General features: G+C 42.9%; 1 protein-coding gene across 4 annotated transcripts in view; it reads left to right on the top strand.

The window, feature by feature from the left end:
- dac (dachshund) overlaps positions 1–23,709 on the top strand; it is a 235,431-nt gene that overhangs the window by 157,325 nt on the left and 54,397 nt on the right. For all 4 annotated transcript variants that reach the window (XM_043411374.1, XM_043411371.1, XM_043411373.1 and 1 more), the window contains exon 8: positions 22,273–22,356. In XM_043411374.1, coding sequence (XP_043267309.1) covers positions 22,273–22,356 — 84 coding nt within the window. The remainder of the gene's footprint in view (positions 1–22,272; positions 22,357–23,709) is intronic.

The following is a 23,709-nucleotide window of genomic DNA, read 5'->3' as shown; positions in this document are numbered from 1 at the left end:
TTGGAATGAGGCAAAGAGCGAAATACAGAAAGAGAGAGAGAGAGAGAGAGAGAGAGAGAGAGAATTATAAAATGAAAGATTATGTATTTAATTTGACTTTCGATCTTGTTAGTAGAGATTCTTGGCACGCGACCAGGAGAGTCAAAACTTTTGTACTATAACAGCGATTATTACTGATAAATCCCCATTATCCTACTTTGCGGAAAGAAAGAATCGTACGAGTTTTTGATTCTTTTTTTTCCATTTAAACCTCGAAAAGATTGCGTGTGTGTCTGAATGTGTGAGATTGTGAAACGTTACGTAGATAGATCGCTAGAAATGGAAAGAAAGAAAAAGTTCGTTCATGAGTCACAATTTATTAATTTAACTTCCTGCGATAGTAAAACACTAATGATAATGATAATAATAACAATAATAATAGTAATAATAGTAATAATAATAACGGAATAATTGAGATATGCAAACCTTCATCAACTACGATACACTGCAGAAAAATTGGCTGCGCGTGAGTGATGATTTCCCCCCCCCCCCCCCCCCCCATCATCGTGAACGTTCTACCATTATGGATTGTGTTTCTTCTTTTATTTGTTCTTAATTTAAATAATTGTACTGATCTCGACGAGGCTGATTGTAAGAAACGAAAGGAAGAGAGAGAAAGAGAGAGAGAGAGAGAGAGAACGAAGAAGGATAAAAATCTCAATTGTATAGATGATTTAGCGGTAAGAAAATTCGAATTTTCTATTTAAGTCGTAAAGTTGTATTCTCCATCGATCCTGCAATGCCACTCGTCGTATGCAAATTCGTTTAGTTTAATATCAATCTATACATATATTTAAGAAATCAATTGATTTTCGCTTTTCGAAAAACTTCCGGTCGTCAGGCTCAAAAATAAAATATTGAATATTGACACGGGGGCTGGAAATAAATGAGCGCGATACATCGCAGGATCGAGTATGAGACTAAATTATTTAGTATTAATATTAAAAATATTAACGTTGCCATTTTAGTCATTAATATTATTACGAAACACGCATTGCGTCCAAATTACGAATTGAATTATCTTTAATATCATTATTATCACTATTATTATTTTATTATCTCTATATTTACAATAAAAATGATCATTACTATTATTATTATTGCTATTATTATTAGTATTATTATTATTATTATTCTTATAAAATTTTATGCACGTGTTTATCATCATCGCCGTAAAACTTGAGTCAACCAAGGAACTATTATGCATGATACTTTGATGTGGACTAAGTGATAACGATAATAATAATAATAATGAATAAATAAATAAACTATAACATGCGAGATGTCGATAATAACACTGATTTTGGAGAAAAAAAAAACAAATAATAATAAAAACAAAACCATTATGAACAGCAAACAATATGATGAAAGGATTTTTGTGGTCGAGCCATCGCGAAACGAAGTGCTAAATTTTTCGATAGCAGAAAGAAACATAAAAGTATAAACACATGCACGCATACACAGACAGGAAACAAAGGTATCCATACTCACTATAATTTGATTGCTCGTAATAGCACATTTTAAACGTGATGGCAAGATGGAAACTATAATTATGTATCATCAAGTCAATGTCATTCCGGGCATTTCGAGTCTACGATTGCTCGACCATACGACTTCTCTTGTAACTTTGTGATTCCGTTGAACGACGCTATATTATTATAAAAACGGTTGGAGCACCTCGTTTTGCCACTGGGCCATGGCCCATTCGAGAAGAAAAGGATAAACGACGAAAAAAAACGAACGAAACAATCCTCGAACGTGCCTCTCACAAGACAGTGCTCGAAAAAAAAAAACAACACCTCGACGCTATCCTTCTTCTCGAAACCAATGTGAGCAACTAAAAAACCCTCTCGCGCGATCAGGCGTCGTCCATACAGCCGGATTTTGCTCAGATTTTTAAGTGCCCAATGGCCATAAAACGTTCGCGATAGTGACCAAATTCGCGTACTCAAACCTCAATCTCTGCTGTCTCTTTTCGACCATCCTTCCACCCCCCACCTCTGCCGCAAACTCCTTTTATTCGAAGCTTCCAACAGAAAAATTCGCGCCATCACCGCCCTCGCTAAATACATTCTTTCAAATCGCAACCTCCCTCAGACTTTAATTACCCATTAGCCGATACAAAGTGTTATTTTTGGAGACCTTAACTAATGCGTTCACTGACTTGGAGATAAGAGCGTAGTCGGATCGGTGAGGAATCTTGGCCTCAGACTCGAGCTCGAATCGAGGGATTCGACTCCTCGGACTCGAGGTCCGGAAACCTTGGACTCGATATATTCGCTCACGGTTCTCTAGAGCTGATTCAAATCGCAAATTGTTTGAGACTTCGGGATTCTCCGTCGAATTGATTAATCGAAAAAGTGCCTCTTTCCATATGAACTCGAAATGCCAGTACGATCGTATTCATCTCCGTCTCCGATGAAACGTCCTAAAAAATAAGTTAACGTTTCCAAATCGAATATTTCCGTATGAGATGGTTTACTCGCCATCCTCGATTCTTCGTCGCGCCGTCAAAGAATCGGGGACAAAATACGGGAGTATTTATCTTCAAAGAAAGAGTGCTCGCGAAGATGATGGAACTGGGGGTGGGGTCCCGTGAAAAGGGACGAAGGTGGAAGAGATCGAGAGCGAGCGAGAGAGAAAGATGGAGACCCGATTTAATACTCGAACGAGCCAGCAGCTCGTTTTACACCAGATGGTTTTACATACGGCCTCCTATCGTGTTACCGTAGCACATATAGTCCCACAGTAAGTTTTTTCTCTTCCCGCCACGCACGCACGCACGCCGACGCACTCGAGGTATACACCCGTGACAATCCACCAAGGGATAGATGTTCCTCTTGGCGATGCTGGAATACTATCGATATAATGTATTATTCGTCTTTGTCGCGTTGGGACCCCCCGCGCTTCGATCATTTTATTCGCCTCTCGATCCTTCTTTATCCTTCTTTGTACGGTGGCCGCCTCTCGCGCTGAGGCGGCGTCGAGCACGAGCGCTTCGACCAAACTTGTGCACCAACGAGGAATAAAACGAAACACTCGAGTCTACTTATATGTATATTGGGAGAGAGAGAGAGAAAGGAAAAAAAGGTTGCAGGAAGGACTCAAGTCAATTCCTTTGGACGATCATTGAACGCGTTTCTGCTCCAGCCAACGAATAAAAGTTAAGTAGGGTGTCATATTCATTATCCTCCACGTGCTGCTGATATTAGCTCGAGTTACACAATAGTGCACGTTCGGACTCGGAGGAGGACCTGGTGAATCGTATTCGCGTTTTACGAACGTTCGAATGACAGCTTTTGAGGAAATCTCACTTTCTCATAGGGATTTCATAGGGAGCTTTGAAGATTGTTTTTAGTTCCGAATGAAAGTTCACGGGAGTCTGAAACAAGTTTCGTTACCAAGAGGATCGTCGTTGAGCAGTATTTTGCATTTTTCTTCCAGTTTATTCTGAACGTCGTCGCAAAAGTTTTTTTGTCCACAGCTGTATGAGTTTGATTCTTATCGAATCGTTAACGCATCAATGTAGAAAAAGGGTGTTTGAGAACAGAGCAGAAGTAACTTTGGCGGGGGCAGAGATCGTTGGAGCAGGGTCCAGGAAAGTCTCTTTCAATAGCGAGGCTTCCTCGAGGAGAGCTTGTTTCTACGTCTTCTTCTTGTACCATCTCATTTGCCGGGCGTATTCTCCTTAAGTTTATACCGGCTGATTGTCGTCGTCGTCGTCGTCGTCGTCTTTATATACCGGGATAAAAAGTGAGCGCACACGCGAGGCGAAGACAATATGAGCTCGGGGAAGAAGGATTCAGCGGAGTACGAGAGACTTGTGTCTGGGTTTGGGTTAGGGAGCAAAGCGGAGAGAGGAAGACGCTATCTCCGATCCTGCGGGAGATAATACGGGGGGGTGCAGCGAGATCTCGGGACTAGCGAGTGTTTCTTGGTGGATTGTGCGCACCGTACACGCGCGAGGGCCCAGTGGCCCTTAAGGTACTACGAGAGGAGAGAAGTATAAAGATGAGGCAGAAGGGCTAGCGGGAGGGGAAGAAGGAATATGGGCACGGTCAGAAAAGCAAAACAGAGTCTCGGGGCACGGTTAAGGGGGAAGCGCACGGCCAGAATAAAGAGAGGATATCGGGAGGATTGAGTTGTAGCCGGGAGTGGAGGATCTTATGTAGATTCCTTGTAGATCGTGCACCCGATTCGATCGCGATCGCTGCTACCCGGTACCGGGTTAATTAAAATTGTAGGCTCGAGAGAGAAAAAAGTCGGAGGATGAGGAGGAGAGGGAAAGAGATAAACACACAAACGAAGTTAGCACACTTGCACGAGCGACACAGCCAGAAATCGGTATCGGGAAGCGTGTCTCTCTTCGTTTCGTACTTCCACCTCGCTCTTCCACGTTTTTATCGAGCATCCAGCATATCCACAATCCCTCGATGCTTCCACGACAACAACGACGACGACGACGACGATGCTCCTTCGTTGCGACTGTTACGAACCTCGCTACTGCTGATGCTCTCCTCGCCGTAAACTCCTCCGATTTTTGGGCCGTCTCGCTGCATGGGAGGCTGCTTACGTGAAATCCTATTACCCACCACCGAGGCCCGCGAGAGACACGACATCGAAGAACGAACAAAACGAGTATCTTTGTGCTAATAAGACTCTATATCTATACGGAAAACTCGTATCCACGGAGCCCCAATGTTCATATACTTCCCTCGGTGCCTCCCCCTCGATCGCATGCGGAATATTCCTTCCAGCGGAAAACGACCAAAGGACCACGAATCGACGGAATACCATCGGTTGCATTTGCCGCCACGATATTCGTTGCGATTTCACATTAATACAGATCCATACAAATATACAATTGATCCAATTGTTCCTTCATAATATATATATTTATGTGTCGATGTATCGTGAAAAGTGAGTAAAAGGGAATGGATCACAGAGAAAACGGAATATGAAGCCAAGGACGGGACCGCGACAGCGCCACTCTTTATCTCGCTGCTGCAACATTGGCACGCTCGAGGAGACTCCGCGCTAGAACCAATCACCGGTGAAAAGAAACCAAGTAAATTTTATTCTCATTTTTCTTCCAATCTACTTTGACCGAAGTGATGAAAGATTTTTATATTTTTGCCTCCTCTCACAATGCAATGTAGAAAATAAATATTCTTAAAAAACTTGAGTATAATCCCGTTGAATTTCGCAAATTTTATCAATTTCACTCAACGTTTGTCTCGCCTGATGACATAAATTCATTAAACAAATAAAAAATTGTTGAATTTCGTTATTACTTGGCATAATTCCGATTCTACTTGACTCACATCTTTCTCCCTGTGGCATGCAATTTTCTGAGAAGTTCAATCGTCATTCGATGAGTGCAGTGGCAGTTAAGAGATCCAGTAAACGAAATTTAGCACAAAAGTAACACGATAATTTTCTGGACATACTTGCAATAAATATTTTTCTGTTTCATGTTGCCGCGTCTCGGGCTCCTTCTAAAAAGGCTACTTTAGACATCGGAGTATTCAATTAGAGTTTCTCGAAGGGTGTTCTTTCGTTGTGTTGTCCCGAGACTGGATATTTATCGTCTCTCATTCGTTCATTTGTTTTAAGGGTATGTTATTTCTGCATTGCTCGTGAGAAATGCGAGGGCTATTGAATGGTTTCGCGACGACAGAGAGTACTACAATGTTGAGCAGCAGTGAGAAAGATATAAAGGTGAATTAACGTCGGTGCGATAGGAGCAGGCTGCAGGAGTGGAGAATATCGTTGGTTCTTGTACAACACCGCGATAGAGCATGAGGAAGACGGAGTTAGAACGACGAGCGAGTTAAAGCAAAATTTACAACTATAACCGCGCGAGTGCCGGTGGGTGGTTCCACTGAACCTTTGGACTCGTCTTCGTTCTTTCATTTCTTCCTTATTCGTCATATATGTATGTGTGTATACGTATCTTTGCATCAACCAACGAACATGGACAACTGAACGGGAGAAAGAAGAGAGAGAGAGAGAGAGAGAGAGAAAGAGAGAAAAAAGGAGAGAGGGGGCTGGTCGTGTGGCTCATTCAACGTCGCAAGAAGCATAAACGTTACATGGAACAAACAGAAATATTGATATAAACATCCGCTGGCTCGTCCACCTACCGCGGGACGCCTTCTGTGTGAGGTTCATAGTAATACTGTACGTGAGTTCATGCACAAGTTTTCTTTTCTTTCTGCGTATCTGTCTTGCGTGTGTGTGTGTGTGTGTGTGTGAGAAAGAGAGAGAGAGCGCGCGTAAGTGTGTTGTACCTTATGCGTGTACCGTTTATAACGCGCGAAAGCTCAACAACCGCTCGGTTGCCTTCCTCGATCCGCTCGAATGCACTTTGATTGATTTATGGTTAACCCTGCCACACCGTGACCCTCCCATCCACCCACCCACCGACCCCCGCTCTCCTCATAAGCTTCGCTTGGTCGAATCCACAGACAGCATGCCGCTTCATTCACCGCGCGTCTATCTTCACTGTGATTTTATAACTTTAACCCATATCTTGAGTATCTCCAATTTTCCGGAGGTAAAGTTCGTTAGGTTTTGAAATTAATGTCATTAGAGGGTGGTCGATTAGTCGTGGAATTGGTTTGTGTTGAGATTTTTGCTTTCGTTTCATCTATCGTTGTCCGTTTCACGAACTTGCCTGCAACATTAAAATTCGGTGAGACACAGATGCGTCGAAAATGAAAAATATATGCGCTTTCATCCCTCGCCTATACTTCGTCTCAATAATCATTCGCCTGAATCGGGGTAATTAAAGGTAGCGAAGATGTAAGCGCAGCAGGTGACTTCGTGACAAAGCGCGGATAAAGGTTTGGACTTTTATTTATTTTTTACAACTCTCTGCAGCGATTACTCCCCTGCCCTCTCCACACTCTCTCACTCTCTTTCTTTCCGCTTCTATACCGCACGTGAATCATTTCACGCGCAGCGTCTCGTACACGTCGACGTTTATTTCCCCCGGTCACTTTTAATTATCGGCTTTCTCTCTCTCTCTCTCTCTCTCTCTCTTTCTCCCTCGCTCATACCGTCTTAGATTTAATTAAGAACCGAATTAGTTTATCGGCTTGTTCTCAAGATATACGTGAGATGTGTACCCGAGAGAGTGAGCGGGTGGCAGAGGCAGTCGGTTCGTGGTTTTTTATCGTAGCACTCGGTGATAAATACTATTTCACTCGCGCTTTTATTACTCTCGACTCGTCGAGGAACATATTCTCGGTGAAAATAAAAAAGGGGACGAAAAACGGTGACTGGGGCCGATTAAAATTGCTTGACTTTCGTGCCTAATGCGCACCGCGCGAGGGGCATGATGAGCTGATCGTTTATTCGCGTCCAAGACAAAATAGAAAAGGAGAATAATAAAAGGGCGAAGATTAGCAGTGGATTTACACGTATGTATTTATGTATATGCATATTTGCATCTGGAAGATCGATATGTCGAGCCCTCCCTCTCGCCCATATCGATATGTAGTACAGTGAACCCTCGCGCGCTCGGAAATCTCGTGTAAGCGAAACACACAGAGGCCACGCATTATAGCACATATAGGAACGACTTCCTTTGCATACATCAATTACGCTCTTCGAGGTTCCCATTATTAGCCGTCTATAATTTATTACTTTCCACCTTAATAAGCATAATAGTTCCCATGCCATTCGCCGTTGTATCGAGGCCCTTTAATCGCGATCCACCTCAGTCGATTACACGTATTCTCTTTTTTTACTCGATTCTTTTCACGTGCCTGTGCGTGTGTGTGTGTGTGAGAGAGTGCGTGCCGAATGACTTCTGACCCAGAGACAATCGTTAAGGTAGCGCATTCGACGACGTGTTTTACTATATTTATGTACATTACGGTCTTGGCGGTGCCGATTACGACAGTCCCGATCACGGGGCCACGGATATTTAATTAGATCGATTTTAAAGTTTGGTGAAAATGAAGAGAAAATCTGAAGAATTCGAGTGTCTGCTCAAATTTAGGTTTAAAGAGATGAGAAAGTTTCTGAAGGAACGCGATAAAAATTTCGTAGAAAAATAATTTTCATGGATCAAAGTTACTGTTTTTTTTTTTTTTAATCATGCGATTTGAATAATTTTCAGTTAAAATCGTTGATCAATTGTATTTCTTTCGAGGAAACCATTAACGCGAACGAGGTTGCAAAGTATTTCATTTATTTTGGAAAAATAGCACATGTAGATATTTTGCGAAGTGAAGTTGGAATGGGTGGCGAGAATAAAGACCGAGAGAACGCGCGGAGGAGAAGAAGAAGTAGAAAAAGACATTACAGGACGGACGAGAAGCTCGCCCAGGCGCCTACGAAATCGTAACTCTCGTTCGCTTATTTCGTTTCGTCGAGTGAGAGAGAGCAACGAAGAAGGAGAAATAAAAGCAAAAGAAGGCGAGCTCGAGGATCGCGTCCTTATGGCATGGCAGTCAATGCATTAGGAAGAACTCGTATGTATTCATGCTTTTTTGTTGTTGTGCTGTTGTTTTCGTTTTCTTCGTTGTTGTTGTTTTTTAAAACGTGGCTAACAGCCAAGATATGTTTTACTAAAGCCTCTTTTTCGAGCCCACTCAAACGACCATAACACGAACTTTACATATGCGTTTATAACTCAGAAGCTACGTCATCTGTATCCCTGCAACAAATTGTTTCAGTATAATTTGTATCTTTGAAAATATGACGCTCTCTCCAAGGGCGTGATATATTTACTCTCCCTTCTCCTTGAAACCGAAGACAATGGAGCGTGGAAAATCGTTGGGAGGGAGCAGTACACGTTTTGGATTTTTTTCAAAAGTCTCAAAGAGAGCAAAAGATTAATTATTGTCTAAAGCACAGCTGAGAAAAGAGCTAATTAAGAAAAACAAATGAAAATGCTGAGAGAACGTGAATTTTCAATTTCCTGGCTGAAGCAGACCGAAACGAGAAATGTCAAAGTTCATCGAGGATTTTCAATTGCCCAACGGGCTTCTTCTTTCTGTTCCCGCAAGGATGAAACACAACGTTCACTCCCGGCGTGCGCAGTCGTTGGAGTTTCACGGAGCGTAAACTCGCCGAGCTGAATTCTCCGAGACAAACAACATTTCCAGAAATTTCTCATTTTCGTCAACGTTTTCACTGACGAACAGTTGAAAAAAAAATGTTCAATCCGGTCATGTGATTTTTTAATGACATTCCTCCGATTTCATCAATTCGCACGAACTCGCAAGCCTCCAGAATTCTCCTCACGTGAATGTGCGTTTAAAAACCTCTCGAAAAAGGGTAAATAACCTTGGAGAACTAACTAACTCGAGAAAGTTGGAATAAAAATGGGAAAGACAATACGATGTTGTGGGGCGCCTTGGGCTCGAGCCGGCCGGCCGGCTTGTCGGTTCCCACCTCGTTGCACCGGAGTCTAAAGAACCGAAATTCGCATACACGTATATGGCTATATATCTACCGATGTCTGTGGTTACCACACGCGGAGGATTGTCAATTAAAGAAACAACGCGAGAGGCCTCACCTTCTTTGTCTCTCGTTCTCTCTTCCCCTCCCGCTCCGTGCCGCGCCGCGCCACGATTTCTGTTAGCATAGCGCACGGATCGCGAGATCGTGGGTGGGGTTCCTCGCTGCTGTTGGTGCTGGGAAAAGGATCGAAGGAGAAAGACCGAGGGCTCGAAATAAGAGAAAACGAATAACGAAACTTAACCTATACATAAAACTCGCGCAATCGATTCAACCGAGCAAGAAAAGACCAAAATCTTATATGTGTTTGAATGGGAGAGAGAGAAGAGACATTGAAATTAAGCACGAGAACGAGAGAAATGGTTAGAGAACGAGCAAATTTAAGACTGTGCTGATTGTGCTGAGCCAGAGAGAAAGAGAGAAAAGGGGTGGACTTTGCTCGCTGAGGGAGGCTCATAAATTATACCTAACATGGAAATACAACTGTGTACTTGATTATTTATTTAACTATAAAAAAAAGCTCTTGGAATGCTACTTTATATAAAGTGGAATCATATACAGGGTGAGTCGCCTAAAACTGGCCGTGCAAGAAAATCATTCAAATGTGGGGTCACGAAAAGTTTTTCTCGAAATATATAAAAACGATCGATCGATCAGAAAAGTTCTATTTTTTGGTCTCGATTGTTTTTGGGATCAGTCAAAAATTTTGCGGAATCAGCAAATTCTTTTTTTCCGTCTACATTTTTTTTAACAATTCCGAACGATTTCTTGGATCAATTCGTCATTGGAGCATCCACGAAAGGTTATTGGAAATAAAATATTTCATTAGAAAATAGTGAAAAATTGAATGAATCTTAATGAAACTGTTAAAAGTCACTTGGACTCATAAGGGCTGAATGCAAATGGAGACAGAACGGGAAAACACTTACACCCCGAGGGATTGTCTCGTTGAATAGTTATGGAAAAAAGTAAGAAATTTGTACGCTAAGCAAGAAAAAATGGAGGGGCGTAAATGGACGTCACAGAGTAATTGCTCGACGGTACAATAATTTCCTTGGGGACCTGCCCACACGGTCGACGAACCTCTTGTCTTGTCGGACGACTCTTGAGCTTTTTACGCAAACATGCCGTGTGTGAGACCACGATACAGCCACGATGAAAAGACAGTAATACATTGTGAAGTATTTTGTTGGCGATGACAACGGAGAAACAACGAAGAAGAATGAAAGTTAAATAAAATCGAATAATTTATAAAGGAAAAGAAAGAGGGACGGAAAGGCTATCATTGTATGGGGTATAATAACTCTCACGTTTGCCGATCATGCGTGAGTCTCTCGTCGTTTAAGTACCCGCTAATTCCCCTAACTTTATTGCCAGATTCGTACAACAGTGTCGGAGTTTAACGGAGAAAAGGAGTGAAGAAATATTGCGAACCACTCGAAAGAGGCCCGAACACGCGTCACCTCCCACGGACTTCCCCCGAAAATTGGCGTTTAAAAAAATATTTCAAGACGATAAAAAGCCGCAGTTGAAGAAATTTTTATTTTCATTTGATCGCTCGACGAAGTACGAAGCAAAATTACTGCAGCGGATATTCGCGTTCTTACTTCGGAAAAAATCGCTCGAAACTCCGACAACAATTTTGTTCCGACGAACGAACCGCTTTTATTAGGACTAAATATAACGTTTCATATTTTCTGTTCGAAGTACGTTTATAAAAAATTGAAAAATGTGGAAAAACGATGATAAAGAAGCGAGAAGAAACCTGACCTACCGCAGCTCGAGAAACTTTTTCGGTACGACTATTTCAAGATTTTTCGTATACTGCCAGAGTCCAAGGAATAAAATGTGTTATTTACCGTGCAATAAAAGAGAAGAAAAGTCTCACGTGAGCGGACGAACGGCGCTTCTGACTCTTTTGCACCGTCGTCGTTAACGATGTCGTTTATTGCTTTCCAAGAGATACGAATATTTTGTTACACTACTGCGAAAGAGTGAAGAAAAAAACGGAGACGAAGAAAGCTCAAGCCACTCGAACACCGAGTACGTTTTTCGATCCTTTTTTTCCGAAACGTCGACGCGCCTGATTTCAGATAAGAAGAGTTATTTCCACTGAGTAGCAAAAAATTTGTAAATTATCCGTATTTCAACAATGTTAACATACGAATATTCGATGCATCGAACGAGTCGAATGCACCGAAAAATTGAAGAATGCAGTGAACGAAAAGAAACAAATTTTGAAGATACGCTCCGGACTGAAATTAAAATATCAGACTCGATGAAATTAGTTTCAGAAAATAATTATCAATAAGATTATATTTCATCAATTCTCAAATGAATTAGATAAAAGTGTGAACAGGCAATATTGAAAAAAACTTAAAAACCTGTGAATCCACCTGTTCATTATATTCGCAACGTTCTTCCTTAACGTCTTTCGATATAACAACGATTTCACTGTCGTTTGCGGTTGTATTTTTATTTGGTGTCGGGGCACGAGTAGCGCGAGAACGATGCGTCGATGATGAGCAGGGTCGTTTATGGACTGTGTTAATTCATCCGTCTCCCTGGAAATAAGTTCCTTCGACATTTAAGTGGTTGAGTGAAAAGTTGCATCGGTGATCTCGTCATTAATCGGGGAGCTTAGAAAAAATGAAGTGCCAGTCTCTTTGCGAGCGATAAGAAGCTCCAACTTTGAGGCACAGTAACTGCGGGGTTATTAATTTTTGTACACGCTTATAAATGTATACAGAAAAATGTGTATAAACGTATCGGAAGACAGGGAGCTTCAGGTGGTTCGTAATCGCGAGGGAAAACAGGACGCGAAACTAATCGTTGCGAGGAGAGCAGGTGCGTCGGGAGCTGGATCGATAAAATCGTGCGAGCAATGAAGGAGGAAAGGGACAGAGCATGTCGCAGCGATCGCGAGTCCACGAGATCGTCAACAGGACGTTCGAGCGTTTTCGTTTTTTTAACGATTGACAATTACCGTCGCTGTATAAGCATGCGCGGAGCACATTTATATTTTCAAGTGCATCGATAATCGTTGACGATCGTTGCTGGTGGACAGAAGGGCGCACTCGGCGACAGTCGATTCGTGAAAAAATGCCGATTCGCTTTCGGCGGAGCAGCAAATATCGCTTTCGGCTAAAGAGAATTCGTGTTTTAACAGGAACGGGCCAATCATTTGGTTTTTACGATCACAAGAAGGCAAAATAAAAAAATCAATAATGAGCTTTCGTAATTATACGCTTGCGCGCACAATAGTTGGAATGAAAAAGTATGAACAAACCATTTTTTCAACATTCACAACGAGAAAATAAAGTCGAAACGTAACGAAAAAACAAAACAACTTCCGACTGTCATGTCCATAAAGATCGTATCAGGGCGTAGGTGCGCGGAGCCATTCGTTGATGTCTTATTATACCAGGTGGTTATTTACGATCGGCACGCAGTGAAAGAGTAAGAGATAGAATTGAGCGGAGAGCTCGTGCGCTCATCTCAGCCAACACACACAGAAAAGAAAAAAGGGGAGTCGAGCGAGACAGCAAGAAACGAGAGAAATATTTCTCTGTTTGTATACGTGCGTGTGTTGGCGTTGAAAAAAATATGCGTATTTGCCAGGGGAACGAATGAAAAATAAAAAAAAAAAAAAAAAAACGATAAAGAAACGGACGAGGGAGGTAACGAGCACGCATCATCCTATCGCTATTATTAAGATTTATCTCTCGCTCCCCATTGCGATTAAAAATCCTTGATTTCTTACGAAAATTAATTGAGGAAGCTGCACTGCCACAATCGTGTCAATCCGCTATGACTCTCCAATGATATTTTTCATTTTTTCCACGGGATGCTCGTACAAATTAAGGCAAGTATGAAACTATGAAGACTCGGCAACCAAGTAAATAAATTATCTCGCAGTGTCGCTAAGTAACTCGGAGAAAAATAACAGAGCGTACGCTACTTGGAAATTCGTCACATGTTCTCGGTGCGTCAGTTGGTCAATTTGAAGGGAAATACAATGTGTTTTGATATTTCCCTCTCTCTCTCTCTCTTCCTTTATTTCTCAAACTTGAAAGCCTAAGCACCAATTTACTCTCGTATTTGTCCCTAACAAAATGATATTCGCGTGTCTTCGTAGATCGCTTCGTTTGTTTTCGCGTCTCTTCACGTTGAGAATGAAAAAAATTACCGTAAATAAGAGAAAATAAGATGGGATATAAAACACGAATTCGCGATTGCGAGTCTTTCTCATTCCCTTTTTTCCTCTTCGCTACCGAGTGTAAAGATGAAGATAATAACCACACACGGGGAGTCGCTCAAGCTCGCGATTAAAGCGAGCGTATTCATTAAAACGATTGTTGATTGCGGTGGCTCTCGGACGAGTGACACGTGAGAGAGGGCGTTCGAGGAGGCTTTTTCACGAGGATTGGCGATACGCAACTCTGAGTGAGACAAGACCAAGACGCAAAAGAGAGTATGAGAAGGAGAAACTTTAATCACGAAAACTAAGTTAGAACGCGAGAGAAAGAACGAGTGAGAATAAGCGATATGGAGAAAAGAGAAAGAAACTCCGATTTTACAACGCGTGCCATTTCCGGTGCACGCGATATTCCTCTTTCACGTTCTCGTCTTCCTTCTTCTTTACAACCGTGTATATACGCGGTCATGCAACAAATACAAGTTGAGGGCATTGCTGTATAAACGAAACAGAGTCCTGAGCGAATCTAAGCGAGATTGTTCGCTGTCTGTACAGGCTGGTTCATCTTGAATCTTTGAACCTTTATTTCTTTAATCAGAGAGGCATATCTAGAATGTTAACAGAATTCGAAACTCAGCAATTTTAGTGACAAAGTTGTTTCATCGTAGGAACACTTTTTGTCAATTCGTTTCTATAATTCTCTGAACTTTTGAATGTTCAAGGGCAACTATGATTCACAGAAAAGACTCAAAAATGTATTCTCCAACATTCGAAAATTTCTTTTTACAATCGTATAAAATGGTTTTTGTGTTGAGACTAATGAATTCGAGGATCTCAATTTTTTTAAAATAATTTTTGTTATCACTGCAGAATTTAAGGGTTCACAATTACTGCGAAAATAAACCAGCCGAAAATGTTCTGCCGAGTTGAAGTTCATAAGAAAACAATTGTATAACTTTTTCTCGAAATTCAGAGCGAATCAGCCTGTATATGTACGTATGCGCCCACAGTGCTCTCACAACCGAGTCCAACAGACAGACCGACAGACAGACGTACACTCGTAATAATGATAAAGATCGGACTCTTCGTGGCATGTCAGCCTCGTTATAGCACCAGTTAGCAGGGTGAGAAAAAAGGAGACGAGAGGGTGCAAACGAACAGAAGCGAGATGGCGAGTGAAAAAAGTGTAGGCAAAAATAAGAGAGAAAGATATCGCGGACTCGCGATCAGATCTTAGGCGGGAAGGTTGGGAAAAAAGAGTTGATATGTAGGCGTAGAGTTGCGGCGAGAGTTGAGGGAAGAAAGAGACGTGAAATCTTGAATGGTGATAAGAGTTTTACAAAGGGTTATTTTTTTATCTCGTCACGATGGTAGGTGAGGAAGTATGTAAATTTTAATTAGTTCACGAATTATCGAAGAATTTACGGTGAAAAATAACGGTAGTTGGTTTAGTCAAGATTCCTCAATTGGGAGTTTTGAAATAATAATATAATAATAATTAAACGAAAAGTGTATTTTCATTTGTTGAAATATAAATTTTTGAATCGATAATTTTGGAAACAGCAATTTTCTTATAGGATTGAAAATAAGACGAAATCAAAGCTCTCCTAATGCAAAAAATTACGAAATCCTTCTGGTTTCGGGATGAGAGATGCGATGGTGTCTCTCGCGAGAGATCTTCACGAGCAATAACTCGCACAGATACCCCTCAGTCCGAAATCCTGTGGAGGAGCGGTGAATGCCTATCGCGAAACGCGAAAAGGCTCTCCAGCGTATCTCTCTGCGTCTCGGAGTACGCGTGGACCGACGAGAAGAAGGAGCATCCAGGTTGGCTCAGGGAGAAGGAAATCGGAGCAGTTTACCTTCAATAATTTCAACAGAAAGCTGTCAAAGACTTTCATTAGAAAAGAATAAAACAAAAATCACTTTTTCCTCAAGCTCTTGCTTACGCCGTAGTCGAAAAACGAAAAAAATCTCTTTCAAAATTCACGAAAGTGCTCCGGAAAACGTGTCCAAACGAAAAAAAACTTCGAGCCCTCAGACATCGACGAGATTCCATGATCGATTCCCCTCTCCCATCAGGAAAATAATCGAAAGTAAATAAAAAAACAAAGCAGAACAAGAGTCCAGAATTCTCGATGCGGGGGGTCGTCTTCCAAGGAGAAGAGTTATCACCCTCCTATCAATTCGCTTCTCACGCATTTTCTCAAAGCGAAGGAGCAAAGGCACGAGCACGCAGAGATAGTAACAGAAGTAAATGGACAAAACAAGATTTCCGCGAGCCCGTTCGTATTATATACCAGCTTCGAAACGTATCCATGTTGCATATTGCACACTTTATTTCCCACACTCATGTAGTCACAGAGAGCAGCCTATATCCTCTTATCGGAACCGCATACTCGCGTTTCTCTCACCACCACTCGACCAGAGAGCGATACGTACAGGTGCCAGTTAATTCGTTCTCGTTCTCCCTCGGGCCTGGCTACATTTATAGGGAATACTCGTCGAAATATAAGCGCATACGCGGCCTATGTATGGACGATGACACTGTACATATATTTTGGATTCTCCGACACGTGTACAAATGATCGTACATATGTACGTTGCTCCGTATCGAGAGCAAGAGAGAAATAAAATGGCGAACAAACGAGATATGTGTCATGCACGTATGTGATCTTCGTCTCTCGCCTCGTCCTCGAATGCGAGCGTCCGCATACGCACGTGGCTTTCGAATTGATGCCATATGGTCTACGTCCTACGGCGAGTAGATACACCGACATTTCCTATGGGTTTGACCGCACTCTTAATTACGTTATCGCGGTTAAAAGCGTTTTTGCTGCTATTCTCGTATCGTGCGCATTTTAGGATCCCGTCATTTTTGTGGCTTCGACATAATGCTGAATTTTAGCTGAGCGTTGAAACCAAGCCTCGGCCATGTGACGGTTTTTATTATCGATTTTGTTCGGTCCTTTGGGTCGCATGGATTCGAGTTTGTAGTCGCTGGAAAAGATTTGCCTGGACAAGGTTTTCTGTTGTGAGTTAATGTTGAGTGACTTTTCGTTCGTATGCTAAAACCCTGCAGGCCACTCTCACCGAGACGAACCTTCATTCGTTTCTTATATACGTCTTCCTCAACCTCCAGATATCTAATCCTATTTGGTAGAGATCCGTTAATGGTTAATGGTAGGCAAAGCGGTCAGCAACCGGAACAAGGCCTAAGTCCGTCTTAAATCCCGCCGGAGAACTCCCTCCTCCGTCGATCTTTCTATCTGCAAGGGAGTCTGGATAACAGTCTGGTTTTTGGCTCGGCACGCACTCGAAGCCCTTTCCCTAACTCGGTGCACCTCACACCGCTCTCGAAGGTCCTAATCCCGGACGGAGAACTATTGACCCCCAAAGGCAGTGCTTGTGAATGAAGCAAGAGAACCACTAGCGTATCGGACTCTTGTTCTCCGTCATCGCTGGCAGCGTGGATTGAAGGCTTCTCGAGCGAGAGCCGAGAGTCCGAGTCAAATTGCCCTCGAGCAATTGACGAAGGAAGACGACCAGAGCTGCGAACGGGCTCGCAGACCGACGCCAAACCGTATGCGCAACGGATGGATGAGAATTATTGGCTCGGCATTTGCTCGTTAATTATCGAGAAGTAATCAATGTCAAGTGCCATAACTGCTTTCCCTGTCGTATTCTCCTCGCAGATTCCATCGCCTTTCCTACGCTCTGAAAATCCAACGGAATTCATATTTATGGTCGACTCTTTACATCCCTCGTGGAACCAGCATCGGCCACCGGTGCCGGTACAACGCAAGAACGAATCTCGTGACAATTGGATCTCCGCGACGTTATATATCGGCCCTCCGGCCAGGACAAACTTCCCGGTACACTTAATCGTTATTCGACTATAATATGCAAGGGTACAGAAACAATAATATACAGTATGGCAAAGCTGAAAAGCATCTATACAGCAGCGGTATAGACAACTCGTAACATCCTTACTCAGTGGACACCCTAATCGACCCTGTATGCCTAGGCAAATAGTACGACATTAGGATTATAAGAGATTACTAGTCGAGATTTATGCAATTCGGGCCTTTCCCGTTACCGAAACTTGCCCATCAACCTAGGTAAACATGTGCTTTAATCAGAATATAATGGAAAACTCGTTCCTGCTATTATTAGATAAGGAGTAAGCATCTGCTTGGTTTGGTAAAATCCAATAAGTCACAGACTTTGCACGTATTCGAGGCAGAACTTCAAACGAGCACGATTCGTCACACTTACGGTGCATTTTCCCAAGCATTTTTATCAGTTGGTACTCGATCATTGATCATCGGCAGAGCTCGCTCGTAACTAGTAATGTTTTTACAGAAAGCCATTGACCTACAGAACAGAGGGTTTTTTTTATTAGTGTTGATACGAAAAAATCCATCTTCCATAAGAGCTTGGTTACATTTCCTACGTGACTAACACGAAAACTACATTATACTATTCAAATGATCGGGTCACGAGAGGCGAGCTCTCAGCGGCTCGCTCTCCGGGAAGTTGACACTGTTGTTTCTGAGGGTGGCCCGAGGCCATTGCGAATATATCTTAGCTTCCATATACACGAAAAGCGTACACTCGTTCTATATGTATATTGCTGTATTGCTATGTATCTGCTTATATTTTGGGGTTGGAAAATGCGCGAACGTCGTACAAGTCAAAACAGCTTCCGTCCTATCGCCACAATCCACTTTGATCAATAGTTTCGAACAATCCTTCGAGATCCATCAGGAAGGTTTCACCAGAAACGTCGTACGTCATTGAGGGTCATGTTGATATCTGTGATCCTGGTGATCGCGAACGGAAATGTGATTTCACGAATAAGAAGGAACGAGAATAAAGGTAGCGAGGGGGGGGGGGGGGGGGGGGGGTGAATTACACGCTCTTGTTGAGTCTGCGAGACTTCAGAGGCTCTGATTTATCATCATGCTTCGAAAGCGAAGCCAATTAAAACTTGTTATGAATTAATTATTGATGTTGTTCACGAAATTGCTTTCCAAGTTGAACAGGAAATGGAGAAAATTCGAGTTTTGGCTCGGTCGAAGGAAGGAAATAAAATTCAAGTCACTCCCAAATGGGTCCAGAGGTGAAGGAGGATCACAAGAGTAGTAAATCGCCCTCGTGGTAATTTGCGGTTTATGACGCGCGACACGGTTGCCACGAGTAGATCTCTCTCCCTTTCTCTGTCTCGCTTTTTGTCACTTCTGCCTCTCCCCCCTCCTCCAGCTTGGCCACCCGTTATAATTGAAATAAGAATGATGCTCAAGGAAGTTTCTGCACGCTCCGAAACCACCGTGCCACTAGGGCCTCGTAACGCTTGCATTCGTTTGAAAATTTCTCAAGATTCTTCGCGAATATTGCTTCTTAATTCTGGATGCTATCCCTCTCTTGCTCTTGTTCGTTTAGCTACTTTTTAAAGTGTACCTCTGATAACGTCCCAACCCGGATGAACATTAAACGTTACGAGTGTACGGCACAACGCGAACTTCGCTTTCTCTCTCTCTCTCTCTCTCTCTCTCTCTCTCTCTCTCTCAGTCTTTGTCCCCTTTCTCGTCTTTTCGCGCTAGTTATTTTCTCACCGTGTCCTCAACCACGCCGATATTAATCCCTGCAAGTTTAATGTTCTCTCGCGACCCTAATTTCAATACAACGACCTCATACCCGTCTTCGTCTTATCCCTGAACCCACCAAGGAATAATTAATTCTTCCTTTTCCCATTTTGCCTCTGCTGCTGCTACCCAACGATATCTATTTTTGACAACTTTTTGTTTAACAGAGTGCGCGACAAAGAACATATTCTTCATTCGCTGCAACATCTTTACTAGTTTTCATAGGAAATAAAACTTTTTTCATTTCAACATTTCAATGTTTGTCTTAAATCGAATGTCGTAGAGCGTGATTCAGATTCTCTTACAGAGAGTGTAAGAAAATTTTTAAATCCCTTACACGAATCGTTACAAAAAAATGCCAATAAGCAATATCTCTTGAAATCCATTTTTTAAGAAATTTTATCGCGATCCATGAAACACGTGTCATACCGTCCCTACAGAATTCTGTAAACCGATGTTCCATCCGTCCACGAACAGGGGTACAAAGATCTCGACGGTAGAAGAGAAAAGCGAAGAACATGATTGGGCGAGGAAAAGGGATGGGAGCAGAAAACGTGATCAGAAATACGTTGAATCGGAGGGTGGAAAAGAGATAACAAGAGAAAGAGAGAGAGAGAGAGAGAGAGAATTAGAAATAGAGAGAAAGATGATAATCTAAACGATCGCAAAGTGGGCTGCAGAAACGCGCCGAAATTGGCAATAACAGGATATGCCTGAGCGCGGTGCCCCGGTGCGAGAACTTCCTATTCTGGTTAGCATTCAAATTGAATCTTCGTGGCGGCCGGTCGTGAAGAGTTACCGTCGTTAATGGACCTCGCGAACGTTCTCAAATTGCTGGCATATAGACCCTCTGCTTGGTGTCTGCTGTTAGTGGAGGTCGACGAAAAGCGGTATTGCCTTTCTCTCTTCCTCTTTGTTCCTCCTTTTCCCTCGCGTTTTCGGCCCATATTTCTTTCTCCCTCTCCCTGCGTACTTCTTCCACTTGCGTCATGTAAACGTGCAGTCGCGAATTCAATCGGCGAATTTTTAATAAGCATGATAATCGAGCTTACGTGATGGAAAACATGAAATTCACTTGGGACATGCTCGTAACGTTTACGGGTCAATTATTAATCCGGTAGCTCGCATAAGAGCAATTTCTTTATTTTTTCATAAACAGAAATCGATTGATTACCCGTTGAAATTATCGTTGTAACTTTCGACGGTTGAAATCATTCGGTTTATCAGGAGAAAGTTCAGTTCCGTTCCTCGAATCGGTTGAAAGCGATTTAAATCCGATAATCATTAGAAAATGTCAATTAAAATCAAGAACGATATCCATCCACGGTCATGGAAAACAATGGAAAACCTCATCACGCACGTTTTTATCCATTACCTTTCGCTCGTCGGGATTCTTAAGGACTGTTAATCAGGAAATATTTAAAAAAATTGTATCAAGACGCGTTAGCGGGCAATAAAAGGGGACAAGGTGACGTTATGGACCGAGAAAAAGCCATAATACATACGTCGAGTACGGAAGAGCGTACGTTACGAGCTTTTCGGCTCATTAGCCACGAACCCAATTCGAAGATCGCGGGAGCGGATTCATCACGTCAGCGAGGGAGAGCGACAAGGCGACAAGGGGTTTCTCGTGTCTGTCCTGGGAGCAGAAACGAGTGAGAGTGAGAAGGAGGGTGCTGGTGACTGCGTATAGTTAGAATTTCACCCTCACTTTGGCGTTTCTTTTTTCCCTTAAAACCAAAGTAGCTTGCCCCTTGGTTTAGACTCCGGGAACGTTCTATCGGGTGACACCGTTGGAAAGTGATTTTCGGTAACGCCACCACCGGTCGAGGGTGCCCCCCAGGTTTCGTGAAGCGAAAATGAAGAAATTGGACTCTCAATGCACTCAACGCGACAAAATTTGGAGGCTAACGAAGGTGCATCGATATTGGTCAGGAGCACTCGAGAAGAAAAATCAATCGGTGTTTAACTTTGACTTTGGAATAAGTTGCAACTAAACTGTCCCCAAAATTCACGAAGGAAGTCATTTTCACACATCGGATCGCAAGACTTTGCGGACACACTTTTTTCAATGCAACAATTTATCCAACTACCTGGCGCTTTCACAGTCACGGAATAAGCGATGGGAAAATTTCTGGATGAAATAATGAGAAAAACGAGTTGATCACTCGTTTTGAGTTGATCCTTAACCGAGTTTAACATCCCGTCTAACCCTGACTCGTGGTACGAGAGGTTTTTTCAGTTCTGGACTCGTACTAACGACCCTCCCCTCGTCGTCGGGATTCGAAATGGCTAATTCAGCGCGGCGATTCCTTGGGGAATAGCAAGGGTAGGGAAATCTTCGTAGATTCGCAACCGTGCCGGCATTATCATCGTCTCGTATAGTCAAGATACTCCGAGAGTTGGACAGAAAGAGGAAACGTCCAATGAAGCAAGTATTGTGTAGAGGAGCAAAACGGCAGGGACGAGAATGGTACGAGATTCAATGAGGGAGAGGCGGAGGAGGGCAACGGGGATCTCCGTGTCTTGATATAATTCTATTAGAGGTAACTATGCGAGCTCTCTGGTCTGCAGACCATCTCCATCGTTGGATTTAATCACGGAGCCAGCGAACCGTGCGATATTCTCTCTTCTATTACGAACCCCATTCGACTTTGCCACCCACCCATCCGTTAGTCCACTCCCATGACCCAGGTGGAAGATCCACTTAATAGAATATTTTATTGCGCGTCATTCGTCTTGGTAGTTGAGCCAGTTATGAAAAACTATGGCACTGGCAAACCAGAACTTCTCAAGTGTCACTAACTCTTCTCCAATTTTGAGTAATACATTGTTGAAGAACGAAGCCATGGGTGAAATCGTGTTGGATGCTCCAAAAAATTAAGGAACCTTTTTCGTTTCTGCTTTCAGCTGAGCTCAAAATGGACGTCCTTCGAGAGCGGGAAGTCAAGGACAGCCTCGAGAGACAATTACAAGACGAACAAAAGACCCGTGGTAAGTGAGATAAAAACATATCTTTGCACTCTTTTTATCATCGTGGAAACCTGGCATTTCAATACGAATCAGTAATCATTCGATGTCCGAGTGAGTACAAGCAAATCAGTGGCGCCCCGGTGGCCCGACACGTCCCCAGAAGTAGTAATTCTTCAGAATTAGCTGTCACAGTTATTAACCTAAATGCCTGTGCCGACCTATTGATTCGTGGGCGCAATAATCGTTCCATGACTCGAAGATATGTCGGAGACAAAGTGTTCAGTGGAGGGGTGGTATCGAATGTCTCGGAAGGGGTGTTTCGTAGCAAGGGTTAACTTGGTAATAAATCAAGAAGCCGTATAGGACAGAGTTTGCCATAAAGTTTCGTACACCGATCCACGATGTAAAGGGACCGGGAAGGAGGAGAGAAAAGATAGAGAGGCATCTATGTCAATGGAGAAGGGCTGTGGGCTGTGAAGGTTTTCGCGTGTGCTATTATTCTGTGTTGAGGGCTGGCAATCATTTTGCACATTGGCACGAAGCTTTTGGATCCGTAGCCACCGGCTCTCTCGGCTGCACCATCATTCTGTTTTGCCAAAAGGTTTTCAACATAGCTATAGCTGTTTCGCGTTCGATTCTGCCCCATGTTTCATCGCTCGCGCGTCTTGCGATCCCGTGTGTTCCACGGGCCTGAGCAACTCGCTGTTCAACGTTTGGCCACATGAACATACGTACGTACGTAAGGTGACGTTGGTAAATGGAAAATCGAGAAAGAAAGAGAAGGAGAGAAGGAGCGCGGAGCATGCCAAAGGCCGTGATCGCTCAACCAAGTTTGTATCGGATGTCAGTCCGTAATAGAATAGTTGTCTCGTGTTTATGGGCTGGTTCCTTTGACCACGGCTTATCCGGCGTCTCGTCTCTTTCACTATTGATGCTCTGCCTCTGTCCCTTTCACCTCGTCATTCTCTATCTTTCGTTCATACATGACTCTCAGGATTCCCCAACCGCATCAGCCACCGTCGTGCTATATCTATGGATATGCTTATCTCTGATGATAGTCAAGTTCAAGACGACCCTCGATCATTGTCTTCGACTACGAAAACTCGGAAGCCAAGCGAATTATCAAAGTCCCTTTGGAAACTTGTATGTCCACTGGGAACTGCTCGTGTCTTCTTGTGCTTGCATCGAGTGCGAGAGTTCAAATCCATGGCCTCAAACTTGGATATTTGAGAGTATCAAATATCCGTTAAAGGACGAGGGTGTGAAAAAATTGGTAGGAATTTATCTTCTCATGCTGACTGTTCCCCTACGAATGATGTTTGAAAGTCACACATAAATTCGACGAGTTTAGAGGAATCGTGTCGCTTCTCTTGC

Source organism: Venturia canescens, chromosome 2, assembly GCF_019457755.1.
Source record: "Venturia canescens isolate UGA chromosome 2, ASM1945775v1, whole genome shotgun sequence".
NCBI lineage: Eukaryota > Metazoa > Arthropoda > Insecta > Hymenoptera > Ichneumonidae > Venturia > Venturia canescens.
The sequence above is the reverse complement of the archived record's forward strand: the minus strand, read 5'-3'. Positions and strand labels throughout refer to the sequence as shown.